This window comes from Acyrthosiphon pisum, chromosome A3 (assembly GCF_005508785.2).
Source record: "Acyrthosiphon pisum isolate AL4f chromosome A3, pea_aphid_22Mar2018_4r6ur, whole genome shotgun sequence".
Classification (NCBI taxonomy): Eukaryota; Metazoa; Arthropoda; class Insecta; order Hemiptera; family Aphididae; genus Acyrthosiphon; species Acyrthosiphon pisum.
In genome coordinates this window covers 38882220-38903126 of record NC_042496.1, presented here as the reverse complement: position 1 = coordinate 38903126, position 20907 = coordinate 38882220, and the positions used below count along the sequence as shown (strand labels likewise).

General features: G+C 30.6%; 1 protein-coding gene across 1 annotated transcript in view; it reads right to left on the bottom strand.

Annotated features, from left to right (window-relative positions):
* Positions 1-20907, bottom strand: part of LOC100168170 (protein O-mannosyl-transferase TMTC2) — a 96771-nt gene that overhangs the window by 8480 nt on the left and 67384 nt on the right. Inside the window, exons 7-9 of the mRNA XM_001944301.5 lie at positions 18149-18234; positions 17751-17989; positions 2502-2642 (exon numbers count right to left, since the gene is read on the bottom strand). Coding sequence (XP_001944336.1) covers positions 2502-2642; positions 17751-17989; positions 18149-18234 — 466 coding nt within the window. The remainder of the gene's footprint in view (positions 1-2501; positions 2643-17750; positions 17990-18148; positions 18235-20907) is intronic.

Below are 20907 nucleotides of genomic sequence, written 5' to 3'. Positions count from 1 at the left end.
TTGTTTTCTATTGATTTTAATAATTATTATTATTATTAAAGCGATAAGCCTGTTTACTCAGTTGCACTTCTATGTATTTTAGCACAGAGTGCTTCAAGTTCGAACCATGGTTTCAGTGGACCAATTGTTTGCAATGTTTTTACAATGTTTTTTTCTTCTTATTTTTCCTTTTGTATTTTTCTTAGTTATATACACACGAATGTTTGGTTTTTTTTTATTTATCGGATTTTCATACGATTAGGTTAGGTTAGGTTAGGATTTTGTATTAGTTGATTGTATTAGTAAAAATGACAAACTTGGTATAACTTTGATATTTTAGAGTTAATTAATACACATTACGTACAAACCACATGGGATCCACCAACTACTATAGGTAGATTGTCTACCTGATAATATACTGCTCGCATAGTCACAAGCGAATCCACGGACAACATCATCCGGAGGCTATAGATTAAAATATAATATAATTTACACTTAAAATGACATTACAAGTTCACAGCGTGTTACACCCAAAAGAAGTAGAACAATCACAATTTTTTTTCCTGGTTACGACAGGTAATTCAGCTAGTATATTAATAATATAGTTAATATAAGATGACAATATCTATAAACCGCGGCGTGTATAGTTATTATGAATATTTAAAAAATAATTTTTTTCCTGTTCAAATAAGATCAAACAACTTGCAATATTATTTTAACAAAAAAGTGTCCTTTCAAAACTTCACCACAGCTCGGCGTAATAACATATAATAATAATGATAAATATATCTCATTTCCGCAGTCACCGTGTACCTATATACATAATAAACATATATATTATTTTATATTATGTGTATTATTGTATACGTACGATGTATTATTATTATATTATATTTTATACGTGCGTATAATGTAGGAGCAAAATCGATGACGGCGTTGAATTTAATTAAAACCATTACACCGGCGGTATAATCGGCTTACACCGAGTATACACCGAGCGCGCGTAAATAAATGTCATATTTACTGCTGTTGCAGGGACTAGCCGGGGCTCAGGGAGCTAACATTATCATTATTATTATTATTATTATTATATAGTCGAGAAGTCGGGAGAAGTCTACAATCTATAGGTACGCATATTGTGTTTGCGAGCATTACAATATAATATGTAGGTATACTGTATACATTATATACTGTTATATAGTATTATACACATAACAAGTAGATATATATTATTATAATATTAATATACTGTATATAGTGTATAAGAACTAAAGAACAATATCGGCTCGTCTATAGGACTTATTCCCGACACGGAGGTACAACAATAGCGTATGCAACACAAATCGTTTGAAAAAGGATTATATAATAACGAATACCTACGTATAATACATATTAATATATACGAGCGAATTATGAATAGAAGTTACCGTTTCAAACTATATATTAACCAAATTTTGTGCTCAATACAACATGTATATAATAATATGAATATATGTGTATAAGTACTGAATATGTATATTAAAATATGCATGCCCCTTCCGTTACGCGGTACCCGTTTCCACCAAAAATGTGTCTTCATCTTTTCCACCAAAATAATTTTTAGATTATTGATTTAAGTTATATAAGTTAGAAAATGTTTTATTTAAAAATTTTATTTTTTTTAAAAATGGTCAAATGTAAAAATGTGATAAAAAAATGACATGGTGTAGTATATTAATTTAAATTCAAAATTAAATATGTTCTATATTCTGTTGGATATTAATTTTTTATTATATTACAGCTTTTAAAATAGCCTTGTATATTATATATAACGTTTAGTATAATAGTGTATAATTAATATTTAGTATGGAAATTGTTTTAGTGTAAACGTGGTCAATATCTCATTTGGTGGAAACGGGTATTTGAGGAAAAGTGGAAGACGGACTTTTGGTCGAAACGGGTATCGGTGGAAAATGGAAAGGTCAACTTTTGGTGGACACGTGTTACGCCCACGCTGAGTATATTATACTTAGGTTAACTGACACCCGACTGCAGATCACATCAAATGTCAAGCGAGTGATGGTGACCGACTTGACGAATGTATAACCTGCAGGAACGTCGAGTCTGTAAACTGGTTAAAATAATTCGCACGTTCCGAGTGAGTAAACCGTTTCAATTTAACGCTGAAAGTCTAAAGCATTTGCAGCGATGCTTGGAGAGTTTATTTTTATCTGAACTATATATTATACCGCTATAACCAGCCGTATAGTGGTGGTGAAATACGGTGGGAAACCAATTAAACGAATACACATCGGCGAGACTCGATCCGCGGAAGAGGGTGTGGGGAGGGTTAATAAATCAAATGATGCTCCATTACATATTGGCGCATACCGCGCGGTGTCCGTATATATATATGATATACCGAGTCGAAAACCTCCACTACCATGTGCAGTTTCGAGTGTACTGAATCACACACGTGTGTGCGTATAATGTGTATAAATGTGTGTGTAACAAAAAAAAAAAAAAAAACCCTGAGCAATTACGTTTTTGGCCAGGAGATCGCCGTACGTCAGGAAGGCGGACACGTCTGTAGGGTTGACCCGGAGCAGTTGTCTGTAGTAAAGCTCGGCTTCCACGTCTCTGCCAAGCGCCGAGAGGGAGTCTGCCAAGGCGTACAGCATCGTCTGAAATCAGATACCATCGATTTAGTTCTGTTTGATAATATATTATATTATATAAATGCAGCAATGACAATAGATATAAATTCGAGAAAGTATATATTAGTCAAAAGTTATTGTACCGCGTGTATTATATTATTATAACTTCGAAAACCATTCGAGTATAAAGTACTCAGCTATGCATTATATTATACCGGCATAACGCAAAATAATATATAAATATACAAGGTATAACAGAAAGACTTGATGAAAAAAAAAAATGATACTACTTAAACGTATGACAAAAATTGTTGAGATTATGTGATAAGTAAATTTAATAATTTAAGAAATATACTCAAGTCAGCAAATTCCCCCCCAAAATAAATATTTTTAAAAAAGTTATTACGTCCACAATTCATTCAATCAAAAAAATATTGATATTTAAAAAAATTCTAAAAAATAAATTACTTGACTTAGATATAAATGTTTCTGCTATCAAAATTGTTCTTATAATCAGATTCACAAATTGGCTATTTTAAATACATTAAAAAAAAAATTAAATCAAATTTTAAATTTTTTATTTTCATTGTTAAAAAATAAAAATAATTTTTTGTATAATTTATATATTGTAGCGCAAGTGACTATAAATTATATATATATATATAAAAAAAATTGAAATATTGATTAGAACAAAAGTTATTCCTATCTGTTACACTCTGTATAATATTATAATGTATCGACCGACGTTGTTATCATTGATTATAAAATATAAATACTTCTATACTAGTTTACTAGTACTTAACAATTTAATATAGGTATAGGTACAACAATATATTAAATAATTTTGCTAATAATTGAATAATGTTAAAATAACATACTATATATACATACCTATCTGTATATATTATTATTTATTATATACATATTATGATAAATTAGATAATATCATAGAAAATTATAATATTCTACGAATGCCGACTGTTAAAATATAATCGCACAAACGTAAGCTTTAACTAGGTTCTTAAATAACATATTTTTGGCTTTTGAGTAAAATAATATATTATGTACTCGCGGGTATAATATTATTATAAATACTCGCTAAAAGTAATGCACCGCGCCAATACGCTAATATATTATATTATTATAGATCTAAGATCAGTAATTTTCTGGGTTCTATAAAATTTAAATATTGTATACATGGCACGTGCTCATATTAGGAACCTACACTTACACTCTCGTGAAATTTCAAAGTTTCTATTCATGTACTATAATTTTTGGAACTAAATTATGTTATCGGGTCTCAAGTGGATACGAATTTGCATACGAATAAGTGTTTATTGGTATGTAAAATTATAATATTAAGTTGTCATTTGCACAACTGTAATAATATAAAATGTGTTTAAGCCATGTTATGAAAACTAAAAATAAATTGTTACATAAATATAATATTATTTTGTATGAGGAATGTCACTGCGTTTTACATGATTTTAATTGTTTTGTAAATTCCAGTATGTAATTGTGTCCTTTTCATATTCATTATAATGTTATTATTATTATTATATTGTTATTTACAAAAGCTTATCACCCTGTTAATGTTCGACATCATTCGAGCGGATTTTCAATATTTTTCCGAGTAAAAAACACGTAAAGGAACGTAGGTTGGTACTCTACATTATTATTTATATAAAACAAATACCCATCATTTTAAACCTTTTAAAAAAATAATTAATTAAACATATGTATATATAATATATAAACGTGAAATGAAGATAATATAGTATACAATGTACATATAATATTGCTTTCAACCTTTTACAAAAATAAAATTAATTAAAAAAATATATAAATGTGAAATGTATAGCATCAACTTAAATAATGTCGCTAATAATAATACAGGAAAATACACAGACTACCCTTTATTGACGTGTTTTTTCTCTCTTCTTGTAAGGTTACTCTTTATAATAATATATCCCAGTCAATTCGATAAGTAATTACTTTCATAATTGAGCTGGTTTCTAAAGTTTTGACACAATATCATTATTTATCTGTCCTATATTTCAATATTTTATACGGTCTAATTATGGCTTTTAATAATACCTAATAATTAATAATCAATCACCCCATTAGGAAAAAAGGTTAATATTGTGACATATTACAGGTATAAAAAGAGATATGTAATAACTAATAATAATGGGCATGATTCACATAATCGATATATACTATATGGAATAGTTTACTCGTAAATTTTAGCTGTACATAGTTTCATATTATTACCTATTAAAATAATATTGCTATACAATAATTAAACAATATCAAATTGAATATAATTATATTAAATTACATAAATGTATTGTTTTGAAATATTTAAATTCAAAGACGAATATTAATCATGTAAAATGTATGATGCAATACATTAATCATATATTATTATTATTATTATTATTATTATATGCTTTTAAAGTTTAAACACAAATCGCTAAATAAATTTAATGAATAATTTTGACAGTAATTATTTCGCTTGATTATATTTTTAAAAATAATGTATCAATGCCTAGTGTACTTTAATGTTTTATGTTGGCATGCGATACCATGGTATAATATTACTGTATATATAATCGCACATAACATTCATCACTAACAATAATAATATGATGTATATAATATTATGTACCGTTGTCAATGTCATTAAAAAATAATATCGGCTTGTCGTGTTTTTTATGATCCTCATTTACCTCTGAAAATCGGTGTACCTATACTTCGTTTCATACGAAAGTAGAACATGGATACTGTAGTTGTCCGGTATTATACCTTCCTATCGTTATCTGCAGTATTTAATAACTAAAAAACAATGTTCTTAATTCGAATTGTTACTGCCTATTTATATATTTTTATATGTAGTGGTGCAAGTCATATGGGCCAAAACTCGTAAAAACCCCTTTTGGTGACATTTATTTAAAAAAAAAATGTTATCAATTATCCAAGTGCGTTACATTAGCCGTGACATATTATACACCATATACATACGCCTATTGAAATGGTTTTATCGCGTTATCGTAAAAAACTGAAATCCGAACCGTTTACTTATACGAGATTTTTATGGCATTTTAGCTGAACATTTTAGTGACTAACAATATAATTATTACACGGGTCAACATGCATACAGTTGTTGCAGTATTGTAACCGAATTCAATGTATAAACGCATTTAAATTATTGTGACCCGACTTCCGCGAATTTAAGTGCAACCGTATATATATATCGCCATTACATTATATACGACTTTAATATATGTTATAGTGTATACGACTTATAAAAAAATTTACATTTTCAGAGCACGCTCGTCAAGGTAATGGGTTTTTCTATACTGCCATGGCGAAGAACAATACGACGTGTGTACAACGGCTACTCTTGTACACACGACATTGTGAAAAACTAAAAAGCACGTACGGACGGTTTTAGTTTTGAATTTTGAAAAGAATTTAAACACATAACTATACGCGAGAAACATTGTTTTTTTCCACCACCGTCGGTCGGTCATTGTTTTATACATACTCGCGCACAATATATAAGTCGGGAGCCACTCGAGTACAAGTTTTGATCTAGCGAAAGTACCGGAGAGAAACAGGAGTGGGGCTGCAGAATAGAAAATAAATAAAAATATAAAAAACAAAAACACTTGCCGGGTAGGTATTGTTTTTAGAGTGAACTTTGGAGACGGCCGTTGTGTGAAAACTCGACGACGCACTCAACAACATCCACTTGGCCTTGTTTTACAAAAACCGGCGGGGCGGGGAAAAAAATATTTTGATTAATTGCTGTAACTTGCAGCTTTTGTTAGTCGTCTTTATTAAAGAGAAAAAAAATCTTCAGGTCATTGTTATATCCGAAAACCGTGCTGTGCGGGCGGCGATGACGACGGGGACAAGTCGCGTATTCGTCCTCTTTTTTTCTTTCTAATTATTAATATAACAACAACGGCGTTTAAGAGGCAGAAATATTCCTAGCAAGACAAAAAGACGCGACACCCCCGTCCTGCCACATCCTTAACAAAAATACGAGGCCACCGTATAGTAGGTGCCATTAAAATACGCGTTCCGAAAGAATCGAAACTGCAAGTTGGTTTTCCGGTCCCAAAAGAGGAAACAGACAATAGATTCGCTTTTGTATTATATTTAATTAATTTGATTCTGAGCAGTTGTTTTCTGACATAATATTTTCATACAGTTTTTTTTGTCTTTTAGTCCTTTTTCTTTTGACATCATTTCAGTATTTTTTCTTCTTTCGTTTCACGGCGTTCGCCGGCGCTATAAATAGGCAATATGGCTACATCGGTAACAGTGCCAATAATATTATTCCCGTTGCCTATAATAATATAATAATAATAAAATTGGTTTTGAATATTATAAAATAAATACCTATGTCCTATATTATATTTTATTGATAATCAATCGATTTTTTTTCAAAATCTTTATCCAAAACATTATCTCTACGCGCATTAGAAATAATTGTTTTTTGTCATCTCGTAAAACCTAACTGTTTGTATTTTGAATGCTCGTCGTATAATATTTCTTTATGTTTACATAATTTAACTTCACGTTTTTAGATATTTTGTCAAATTATGTTCTATTAATAAACCAAGATGTTAATAAATAATAATTAAATTAGAATTCCACGCAATAACATGACATACCTAATAAAACATGTACGTATTTTATTATTATTATTATTTGATAATTACACTAGAAATAATAGCGAGCAAACGCATAAATTAAAATTCAAACATCAACCATAATTAGTGTTTGCGTTATAACTAGGGTTACACATTTAAAAACACAACCATGCGCATGATTATTATTATTATTTTTTTTTTATTTAGCTTATACGAGCACTAGCACACTTGGCACGTAGTTTTACGTATAATTAATTAGCTTATGCAGTCGTTAACTTTTAAAATTTACTTTAGGTACCTACGATAAATTAGTTAATTGCTATAAAATAGCTGGGTATTTGAACCATTTATCGTAACGTCGTCGTCACCCCTGTTATTTAAACTATAATTAATATAATATGTTTATTGTATATTATAATGGCGTAAGTAATTTAAAAAATAATCGGAATTCAATTGTTCCGAAAATCATACTATATAATTATGAATTATTAATATCATATTGTTATTTTCCATGGATGAATGACGATTTAGGTTGTTTCTTTATTCATACTTTATGGCTTAGTTATTTTACGATTGCAGTATAATTGTTTTTAAATAATAATTACTTTTAAATTTCAATATGTGAGATTTTGTATCAGGCAGAAATTATAATTTTATTATGTCATTAAAAAGATTATTTATAAAGTGTTAGAACGTGACACCATGTTCATATTTATGAACATTTTATAGATAAAATAAATGTTCAATTGAATATATAATATAATGATAATAATGACAACACGGTTAAACTTACTTAAATATATATTTTTTTCAGGTCAATAATGCAGTCTTAAAGTTTAAAGATATATAAACAATATATACGCCACAACAAATAAATTCATATATGTATAATGTATATATGCTACTCTACCATACTGTATTTATAATACTTATATCACTTGAGTAGTAGTCATATTATCCTGGTATATTATGATCTAAGATTATAGTATGGTTTACGCTATTACATACTATAATGTTATATAATTTATATATCGGCTTATTGTAATTGATTTGTATGACTGGAAAGTCAGTCGTTTTATGCATAGAAAAACAAAATTTTAACCGATCAATTTTTTTTTAGATAGGTACCAAAAAAAAAAATACGTCCAGAGGGAAATATACATATATTATTATATATTATGTGTATTGTGTATGCGTACAGTGTGTACGCATTTATTTATGTTTTGAGTATATTTGTACGTTTCATACGTGAATTTAGTTTATTGTCTAGACAAAATATGAACATATTTTTTCCCAACGGTGTTTGTCAAAACGCAAAATAGTTTTTTATTCATCCAAACAGACGGCAATATTATACGTATGGGTACACCATTAAACGTCACTCATTGATGCATCATAGCACAAATCATAACCATGTGTACATCTTTCGGTAAAATATGTTTAATATAATATATCGGTAAATTAAATCAAAGAAACAAACAACAAATAGCTATTTTTGTAAATCATGTTCATATATAGTTATATTAACAATATTATATAATCCTATGCGTTTAAATCAAATGCAACGGAAAATCCGAAGGAAAAATTTGTTTAAATAAAATGAACACGTTTTATACTTCGTCCGCCTTCCATAACATATATATATATGCTTCAGTTAAATAATAATGTATACACGAAAGACTTCCAAACATAATTCAAGTTATTTATATGCGAAATAAGACGCGCATAAAATTATCGTTGGAAATTAATTACACAACCAAGTACAATTGTTGAATTGTTAAAATACGAAAAAACATTGAACTTTAAATTACATTTTTGAAGTCTGAAAATTAAGGGTTATTTAAGTTAAAATGTCTTAAATTAAAAATTGCTTCTAATTCATTATTTCGTTTCCTAGAATATTGTTATTTATCAGAATTTATGTTTAATTAAATTTAATATGCATATAAAATATTACAACAACTATTTATTTCTAAAGAATTTGATTATAGAATTTATCATGAAAAACGTTGAAAATATTACGGTTTTACGTTTATGTTTATGTATACAGTATATTTTGTTTAATATATTTAAATACAGGTGTATATAAATAATATAAAAATAATGAAAAATATATCTATTTGTATAGGTATATACCTATCTACCTATATACCTAGGTATACATATATTTATATTAATTTATATTTAGCTGTCCGTTAGTCTATCTAAAAATCAAAAACAGCTCGACCGATTTGAATAATTTTTTTTTATTCTGTTAATAATTTTTAAGGCAATGTTTGTACTAAATAATAATATATTTTTGTTTATTGTAAAGTTGCAGCTATTGGTTAGTGACACAGGATGATACTTGACCTCGGAACACGTTAGTGACTGAAGCCAATCACTGCGTCACAATATTATGTTTTGTATTGTTTTAATTTATAAACTTAATAGCCTCGAGTCATTATTATATAAAAGTTCTAATTATTGGGACAATCCAGAGTATAATAAAATTTATGTGTGAACTGAGAAAAAATAGACGATGCACAAGTGCGCGGTCACATGGCAGTTACATTACAAATGTAGCTGGTTATATCTGCAGATTACAACTGAGTCGTAAAATTAAAAGATAAAAAAGACATGTTTATTTGAAAAAATGAATAATAACGGCTTTAGTAAATTCGGTCGATTAAACTCGCTCCAATACGGGGACTATTATAAAAAGTTAAGAAATTAAAAACGTCCAAATCCGTAGAAAAAAAACAATGGACGACATTGTATTTTTAATAAAAACAAACTTTATTATTAGCGATTATCGGACTAAAAAAATGGCCGTCATTATCAATATTGTTTACTACACACAGTACAAACTGAACTCCACGCGTTAACAGCATATACACTTCCGGCTATAATATGGCCGTTTGTAATTTTATATATATACCTAGGTAACTATATACGTATATGGTGGGTTACAATATAATATACAGTTACATCGTCTACCGATGATGTTGTTTTCAAATATTTCATCGCCGCAAACGACGCAATAGTCGTTCTCACAATATTGGAATTTTAAATTGTTTCGTTCTGATCAATACTATTTACAACGCAATTGTTTAACATCGTAGCGAAAACAGCGTTTGTTTTCGTAACGAATAATATATTGTGAAATAGCAATAAAAATAATTCGAAATCTTTGTTGCAGCGATGATAAACATAATTTGGTATCGAACAGGAATATTATGAAGAAATTGGTACAGAGTAGCCTACGGGTTAGTAACAGAATAACCTACTGGTAGGTACACGTAATACATTAATATACTTGTAGAGATATAATTAGTGGTAGGTATTAAAATATGAGTTTAAAATTCAAATAATATCTATTTAGATTGAATTATTTTTTTTTTAAATTAATCTTCATTACATCAGCTACTAAGCCATTAGTTCTGATTTACATAAATGTATAGTTTACAATATTATAGTTTATGATAGTATTAAGTTGTATGATTTTTTTTAAAGAAGTTGGTGATGTTTATATTTGATTGGAGGTCGGGTTGTAAGGCTTCTCCTAGTACATGTGGTATGTGGTGTTGTTTCTTGAGTGTTCAAAGTTTAGGTATTTGTTAAGTTGAGAGGAGGAGGATGGACCGTCGGAGAAGATTTTATGATGAAAAGTGTTACAAAACCTTGTTAGTCTGTTTATAATTCTGGAGTTAACTCTTTAAGTCGTATAACATCGATAATTCCGATTATTTCGATGCATGTTATGTTGATAGATTCTAATATGGGTACAGGTTCGGGATTACTGAGTGTGTTTTCGATTATTTAGTTAATTCTTAAGTTGGGAGTTTCTTCGAAAAATATTTTTGCTGGTTCGAGAGTTTTGTCGAGCCTAAGAATAATTTGTACGATTGAATTAAATCGTTTAGGGTTTTTTTTTTAAATTAGATCGAATTGTCATAAAAATATAATGGCGATTGGATATCGGCTATTTTTTTTAAGTATTCTTACTACGCATAATATTATTTATGTGTAGTTTGCTCTCAGATTATTAGTTGGTATTAAGCAGCGTTATAACTTTCTATGTGCCTTCTTCTATACATAAAACAATATTGTTTATATTAAATATTAATATTGTACTGAGAGATACCTATTGTATTTATTCTATAAGAAAATTTATTAAAATTATGAATTAATGAAATATTAATTTTTATTTTCTAGAACAATAAAGTTTGGATATCTTTCAGATGATTTTTTTTTAATAACAATATTAGTGTTAGTATTATTTATTATTAGTTCATTAGTATTAGTAATAATGTTTAAAATATGTTTTTTTCTGCTGACGGTAAATTAAATTCATGTATAGGTACTTCGTTCTGAATGTAAATAACTGTTTTAAGTTTTAAAAATAATTTAACTCACGTAATTAAATTTTATTCAGTACATATAAGTCGATATTCTTATACGATACGAAATCATATTATTCTCTGTAACTTATCTAGCAGCGAATGAGAGTAAAATAATATACCGTCGTGGTGGATCTTGTCTGCAGTATTTCAGTCCCATGTGATATGCAGTTTAGCATACTATGGCTACCATACATTGGCGTACTTGACAATAAAATATAGTATATATTGCATGTAATATTGAATTTTCTCCGATCGGAGATGTGCTTTTAATAAGAGCGAGCCGCACGCGTAATACAACATACCCGTGTATAATGTACATAACAAATATATATATATATTATATACAGCCGGAGAACGACCAATTGAAAAAAAAACCCTGCTGAATCCCCGCTGTGCACGTGTGTGTGCTTATATATAACCGTCAACCAGTGGGAAATTCAATAACGCTCACCGTCACGCAGTGGAGTAGCTCTACTCCGTGCTGCTATATAGCCTCAGAACCAGCGTAGTGTATCATCCAAAGACGACGACGATGGCAGCGGCTGTGAATAGAAAACCGCCATCCGAAGCCACCACCGCCACCGCAGTGCGAGAGCAATCGGATTAGGCCCTTATAGATACTTTCGACATATCATAGGCGTACACGGAGAGATGCCGCAAAAACATTATATATACTGCGACGGAGAAATTCTCGAGCAGTATAATATGTGTGGGTGTGTGTGTTTAAAGTTTACTATACCTTTTGCTTCTTTACACACACACACATGGCGGTGGCGGCCGCCACAACGATGAATAGACACATCATTTTGATCCCTTAACCTCCTCACTGCCCTCTTCTCGTCCCTAGTCGATCCGTTCGACATCTCCCGCCACCCGCACTCTTTTGCGTCATCCGACCGCGTCCGTAGAGGAACCGTCTATAGAGGCGCCTTATATGGTGTGGTTTTGATACGCATCGCGTGGTCTAATATATATAGTATATAATATAATATGTGTGTCGGCTTCATAAATTATTCGATCTTTACTTTATTTACGTCCGATAATAGGCCGGTGCCCGAAAAATAGAGGGGGCTTTCGCCCTGCAACGTTCACCGAGTGGTATGCGTATATAGTAATCTTTTTCTAATCCCAAGCTCGAAAAAGGTCCTTTTTTTTATCCACCATCCACCGCACTACCATAACTACGGCCACTAATACTTCTACTATATGTACCTATGCCCTATAATATATATATATATATACGAACACGGACTTCTACGTTATCGCTACCATATTCAATACTCCCGTTTCACAGCGGCGGCGAGGGTGGTGGGTTATACTTATAATATTGAAAGGAAAGTAAAAACGGGGTGTAACACATCGGTGCGGTAGTCTTTGTGAGTTTTTTCCCTTTGGCCTTTACCACAGGTCGCTTTTATATTTGATATTCTTATCGCACACCCCAAACCAAGAAAGATCGAATATTTGATCGTCAAAAGGTGTGTGCGCGAATTCTGATTGAACTATATAGCGTATATATAAGGTGTCGAATTCCCTGGCGAACGATCGAGCGTATAGTCTTCAATACTTTGGTATTTTTTATTATTATTATAATAAATAGCAGTATAGAAATTTTTCCGGTGAAATTTAAATCCCGTCTTCCGAGAACAAATAACTGAAAAATATGTACACGGACAACAAAATACCTATTATTATTATTATTATTATTATTATTATTATTATTATTATTATTATAACAATGCAAATTCACTGGAAAAAAAATTGTTTTCATACGTCATATTATACAGTATGAATGTTTAAAAGATAAACACTATCCATTTTCTCGAAAATGTTCGACTTTTTTGGAAAAATATCTTTTAGATAATATTATGAAAACATCATAAAAAAAAAATTTAAAAAAAAATTACATACATTACTTTTTTTATTGTCATCGGTTTATAGTTTCTTTTACTCTTTTGAAAGACAATATATAATTTGTATTTTCATATTCGAGAACAGAATGTTTTTATGAAAATGGTAGTTCATAAAATATATTATATTTCATATACGAATAGATAATTAGTTATATTTATACCTTATAAATTATGAGTCATTAAAGTTTAGTTGGTGGGATAGTCGGCGTAGTGACTGCAGGGGACTACCATTTTGTGGGGTACCCCGGTGGTTCCGCTCCGATCAAATTCTATACTTTAAATATTTATAAGTATTAACCAATGAACAACTCGATTGAACAACAGATTTTCATACATTGAAATTCACAGAATAAAATTATATATATATATATATAAATTAAATATAAAAACCTTAAAGTTATTTGATGATTTAAAAATAAATTTCTTGTCTTCGGGTCAGATAATGTGTTGGTATCCCTGCATTATATCAAAATATTATAATATAGGTGATATTATATAAAATTTATGATATTATTTGGACGGTATATAAATCGATTTCCAATGTAGCGTTTGTCGTTTTATAAGCATCGCCTAGGTGAGCGCTATTATTATAGTATTACAGTGACAATCCGCGCGACCGGACATACATCGGAAGTGTTGTTCGCACCCGAAATGTGTTCGACTTAGCAGTCTGTATATTATAATATGCTCGTCACGTATAATACATCTACACCGTAAACTAATCTCAGTCCGTTTCCTAAATATTATAGTCCTCTGCCGTATAGTCAACAACCGATTTCGTCGCTTCGAATCGTGACGAAAACGTAGTAGCGGTCATCCCTCATAATGTTATAGCTACTTGTATGATATATACAATTGATATATACTGAGTATAACAGATGGAACTGACTTTTGGAATAACTTTTGTTCTAATCAATATTTTACATTTATTTTTATAGGTTATACTATTTATAGTCACTTGCGCTACACATATGTTATGCAAAAAATTTAAATTTAAATTTAATACTGAAAATAAAATATTAAAATTTGATTAAAATTTTTTTGGATGTATTCTAAATAGCCAATTTGTGAATCTGATTATAAGAACAATTTTGTTAGTAGAAAAATTTACATCTAAGTCAAGTAGCTTATTTTTTAGAATTTTTTTAAATATCAATATTTTTTTGATTAAATGAATTTGTGACGTTATAATTTTTTTCAATACATTTTTTTTGGGAATTTGTTCACATGAGTATATTTCTTAAATTATTTACTAATTATATAATTTTAACAATTTTTATCATACCTTTAAGTAGCATCATTTTTTTTTTCATTGGGTCTTTCTATTACACCTTTTATATATATATGAATGATATTATTGTATGGTTGTTATACAACAAAACGATTTTTAATAGATTCCGCTAGCGCAAAAGAACTAAAAAAACGAGTGACGGTGCGGCTGCGCAAAAGAAGTGTTAATGTTTGCTTTTTTTCGGACGGAATGTTATGTATATATACATAGTACGATCATCATCATCATTATTATTATTTATTTTAACTACAACGTACGACGACGATAAAATCGTATCTGCGGTCGCACCCGACGCAGCGGCGTATGCCGTCGGAATACAGAGTTGAGTATTATATATATATATATAATATGATATTATATATATATATATATATATATATAATATGATATTACGACGTCGTGAGTACATTTTTCTCTCCAGTTTTCATTTTCTTAATAACCGTTTAGTCGCTGGGGAATAGGAGGCCGGCGGAGCTCGCGAAATTTAAGATCCCAGCCACAACAATAATAAACGCCGAGTGCAGTATTTTCTCCTCTCTTGGGTGGCGGCGTGTGTTTGCAGGAAGCATCATATTAATAACTGGCACACACACACACACACACTGAAGTCGAGTCTCGTATCGCGATATAAATTAAAATGTCTGCAGAGCCTTTGCACTGCAATACGCGTACAATATACAGTGACGTAAACGTGTGGGCGTGTATTTATGTGTGTTTTGTGCGTGCGGGCGTACGCGATTGTTGTACGTGTGAGCGCGTCGGGCGTGTGAGTTCTCGCATTTCCATTCAAAAACTCGAAATAAAAATATACGTTGACGCCTGCTATGGCCAGAGGCCGTCTCTACATGTATTGCAGTTATATTATATATAAACCGTCGAAATTTATAACCCTTTATAAGGGCCAGAGTGAAAAAAAATGACAGTGCGAAAATCTGGAATAACGATAATAGTTAAAATATATAAGTCGTTGTATTAAAAAATATGCACACCTCCTTTTTCTTCTTCAATATTGTAGTAGTTATTCAAAATCAGTTTTTTGTAATTTTCAAATATACTTAAATATCGTATTATTTTAAAATTACTAATATATTTTTGAACCGACTTGATGAGATATAAATACTTCTGTTTTTTAAATGACAACCCAATTCTCTTTTCTACTGTAAAGTGTAAATTATGTTTTCTGAAAATGTTTACTAATCAAAATCAAAATTCGATTGAGTTAGTTTTTGACATTCTTACTATAAATATTTTTAATTGAAATACTACTCGATCGCATTTTGAATTAGGTACGTCAGTGTTTTAACAAAAAAAATTATCAGTATAAAAGAGGGTGCTCATTTGAAAAAACAGAAGTTTGTATTGCCATACGACACAAAAAGTATCATGGACTTGATTACAATATTCAGGTATTTAAATACATATGTTGAAAAATTCCAAAAATAAGAATTTGAATAAATTGTTAAATAAAAAAAATTGGGGTGAGCTTGCTAAGTGAATCATTCTGTATAATAGCGTATAACATAATTATTCGGGACGTATCTATAAATTTATAAATTATAATAATCTCGAATTCGTATTCAATCTTAGCCAATAGAGCTCGACATTTTATTTTTATTGTCTTATTATTGTTATTATTTCACCTGCCTATACATATTGTAATATTACTATAGTATATTATTATTCTATTGTATTTGGTGTGCGAATTTGAGCGTGAGTATAGGTGGCACCAAGGAAACTCGGAGGCCGGAAGGCTCGTGGAATATTCTCATACCTAAAGCTATTCCGTAAAATATATTAAACAACAAAGAGATTTTTTTACAATCCTTGGCGGATTCTCGTTATTTACGACGTTTATTAAACGGTAATATAACTATTGAAATCGGATATGCAGAACGACGACCCCTATTTATCTATGTTCTATATATACATATAACACGCGTATAGATATTAGATAGACGGAGGTGTATTAAATTACGGGGAGTTTTTATTATTTTTTTATTAACACTTGTTATTCGAATATAAAGCTCTAAAAATAAAAATGACATCGGCGCCGTAATTCAATACACAGGTTATCGTCTGGAACAGTAAATAATATAATATAATATAATGGTGTATATAGGTGTTGTACGTGTATAACTATTGTATGTATAGGTTATTTTTATACGGTTGATTATTATTAGTTTTTTAACACTCCCGTTGGCAGGAAAATATCGAATTTCACACAGCAACTATAATAATAATAATATTGTAAAAATAAACAGTGTACGAGTGAAATGTTCGACTTAATAATAAAGTTTATACCATCTTATATTCCGTCGGAATAATTCTGAACTAATCATTATACTATCGTATTTATTGATTTATATTTTTTTCCCCGGCGTCAGAAACGTCTATATCTTAACTGCGCTGTTTCCCATGCCAAATCGTAGTAATTCGTTATCGCGTATATCTAATATCTTTCAGTACAAATCGTATTATTTTTTTTGTATCGATATAGTTTAAGCACTATACTATGCGATAACTGTTGTAAGTGGGTTCTATATATTATAGAAAACACATTATTGGTAATTATTTGAGGCTATCACGTCCATTCCGTCGATATATATAACAGTATAATATATTAATATGTATATAATATATTATGCTGTTGGATTTTTATTCAATCGTTGTATTAAATAAAATGTCAGTGGTATTATATTACATATCATATCGTCGTTTACTCGTCTATAACCGACCACAACTGACGTTAAAATGAACACCTATTAAGTACCTAATAAGATAGCACGCGAGTCGTGTATAATTTAAAGTATTTTTTACATTAAGACCGTACACTGAAGGCGGTCTTTATATAATGTGTTAATGTGAAAAATATGATATACCTGCGACGAAGATCCGTCAGATTTGATGGCCGATTTGAACACTTTTACCGCTTCCTGGTGTTTTCCGATCGTTGCAAACATTCTACCCAATCGAAGCACGCACGACCTTTGAGCGGTCACGTGTGACCTAATGTCTTTCACTCTGGAACCGTCGAGATAAAGGCACTTGTTCAACACCGCTTCCGCTTCGGTGTACCGATTAGTAGCTGCCAAACAATCGCCCAGACTCAGATACGCCACTGCAGCAAACATAATATTTATACGTAATTAATAATAAAATAAAATATGATTGCAATAATTACCAACTATAATATTGCAATCATGTACATGTATATTAATCTATCGGTTAACCGAAAACAAAATGTAATACATTTTATGCTATATAAGATTATATTTACACGCTAATGTAGGTCTGAAATTGATCGCCGACCTGTAGCTCAAAATTGCTTCGTCATAATTTTTGTTGTTCCGTAACAGATTTCCACTGTAACACAAAAAAAAAGTTTAAACGGTTTAAAATTGCAACCACTTTAAATTTTGTTTACATAAATGGTAAATAATATGGTAATATATAGTTACATGTAGCTATTATATAGTGCAGGGGACATTGTTGCACGTTAGACGATAATATATAATGGAATTATTTTATTTTATTTGCATACGCCCGACGCCGTGAATATAATAGTTGTCTACATAATAGTATTATATATTATTTTATTATATAACTCGGATAATATTATACCCTTATTTGCGTTGACGGTGGCGCCGGCAGTTTCGTTTATATTTTTCGGTTTTGACTCGTAATCATTTATAAACGTTTTATATCGCGTGGATCGCTGCTGCAGTTACGTTGTCTTAGGGGGTTGGCAATTAATTATTTCAATTAATTTTCAGAAACATATTAGTCTCTGCACCGAGGGAATGTTACCATAAATTGTGTTAATAGTATACCCCCACTCGTCACCGTACACCCGCGGTGTTGGTGGGGTAGTCGAAAAATAGGGACCGAATGGCATCTCTCGAAAACGTGACAGGCAGTTTGTTTTTGGATGAGTGGGGTAAAATAATAATGAAAAAAAAACACTCACGCGGGCATGAGAGAGAGAGAGAAACATATAGTTACAGAGACTATAGTGAGTGGGAATGAGAGAGGGAGAGTGAAGTGTGCGGTTGTCTGTCGCTGACAGAGGAGCTTCTCTACTCATCTACTCTTTCTAGTGGTCGGCCGCGGATTCTCCAAGAGGCTACATACCATAATATACGTGGTACTTTATATATAATAATAATATGTAGTGTGGTTTTCGACAAAAAAAATATAAATTTTTTCTTCTTTCCGTACCCTCACACGCCACACCACTGAAAACAAACGACGCTCCTGTCAACGGAACGAAGCCTGCACCGCCATCTCTTCCGAAGGATGATACTGTATACAGCCACTACTCCTAACCATCAATATTATTAAATTATAACTGTGTACCTTAGTGGATATATACGCACAGAGTACTACAAGTTTAAAGTATAATGTGTTTTCGTGGACATTACTATAGTCGTTTATATAATATTATATAGAAAGTGGAAATTATATTGTATCCTTCTCAAGTACTCGTGTATAATAATATGTGCACCCGTTTTTCTCGAGTGGGGTTAGGTAAGATGTATACGTTTATAAACGCGATATTATACGGTGGATGTGGCCCACGTCACTTATTATAAGAGCTTCAAGATTCACAGAGTAATCTGCGTGTTAAGCGAGTGTCAAAGAGACAAAACAGAAAATCTTAATGACATCATCATCATTGTCTTCATCGTTGTAGTTATATTAAAATATCGAATGACGTTTACACTATATGTATATACTATATACACACACACACACATATATATATACACAGGATGATTCACCAAGCATGCACACCCCCTTTTTTCCATCGATAATTCAGTTATTCAAAATCTGATTTTTTCAATTTTTCAATATACTTTAAGACCATATTTTCATATTCTTGAGATTTGCACTAATATTAAGGAGGGTCCCGCGGAGATACAAACTTCTGTTTTCCAAATGAAAACACCCCTATAATTCAACTATAAATTATGCAATAGATATTTTTTCTGAAATTGATGACGTATCAAAATTAAAATTTGTACGAGTCATTTTTAAGTTATTTAACTTTGTGTTCTAAGGATAAAATTTATCCTAATGGTCCATGGAAATAGGTTTATAAGATATGGGGGCTATGGTGATTTTAAAATTGTATAGTTATTAATATTAATAATTTGTAAAAATGGCCCAAGTATAATAAATACTAGATCTATATATAATATGTCTATTTTATATGTATACTATAGCTGATCCCGTACACTTCGTTACCCGTTAAGGGGCCTCGCCATCGCATTGATTTAAGGAGAATCATTTAGGCAATTTCTAATCTCGTTGTCGCCACCCGAGGTCTATGTGTTAGTCGTAAATGATTATTAGTGTGTGTGGCGTCCATGCGGGTCAATTGTAGTGGTACGGAGGGCTCTCGCACGCACTTGCACGCACATGTCAGTGTGTAATATTGTGATCGTGAAAAAAATGTTTATTTTTCACTCAAACACACGATTCTAATTCCAACACAACGTCTCAACGATTAACTCGATTTGCATTCTGACAAAATATTCTTTTTTTCCACAACATCTACGAAGCATCGGTCGAGGTACATTTTTAAAATTGTATTTAGTTAATTAAATATTTAAGTTGGAAATTCTGAATTTTTTTGATTTTTCTACAATTTTTATTGCATTTTAAATTACAAAAATTAAAAATGTGGCTCGACCGTTTCCTTGTATATATTACGGACAATCCGAATATTTTTTCAGAATAAAAATCGTGATAATTGTCGGCCCGTACCGTTGGAACTGGAGACAGTAGTTTTTGACAAAAAAAGACGTGGTAGCGAGGCCCCTTAAATGTACAAACTGTATATGATTCAAACTTTGTTCAATGCGTTCTTTAAAATTCGGTGTATGATGTTTTAGATTTATCTTAACTTTTCTGTTGCCTGAATAAAAATTCTGCTTCGCAGCAGTATATTATCACGTAGGCAATCTACCTGTGGTAGATCGCGGACCCCGTGCTGTTTGTACGTAAGTGTATGATTTAATTCTAAAGTATCAA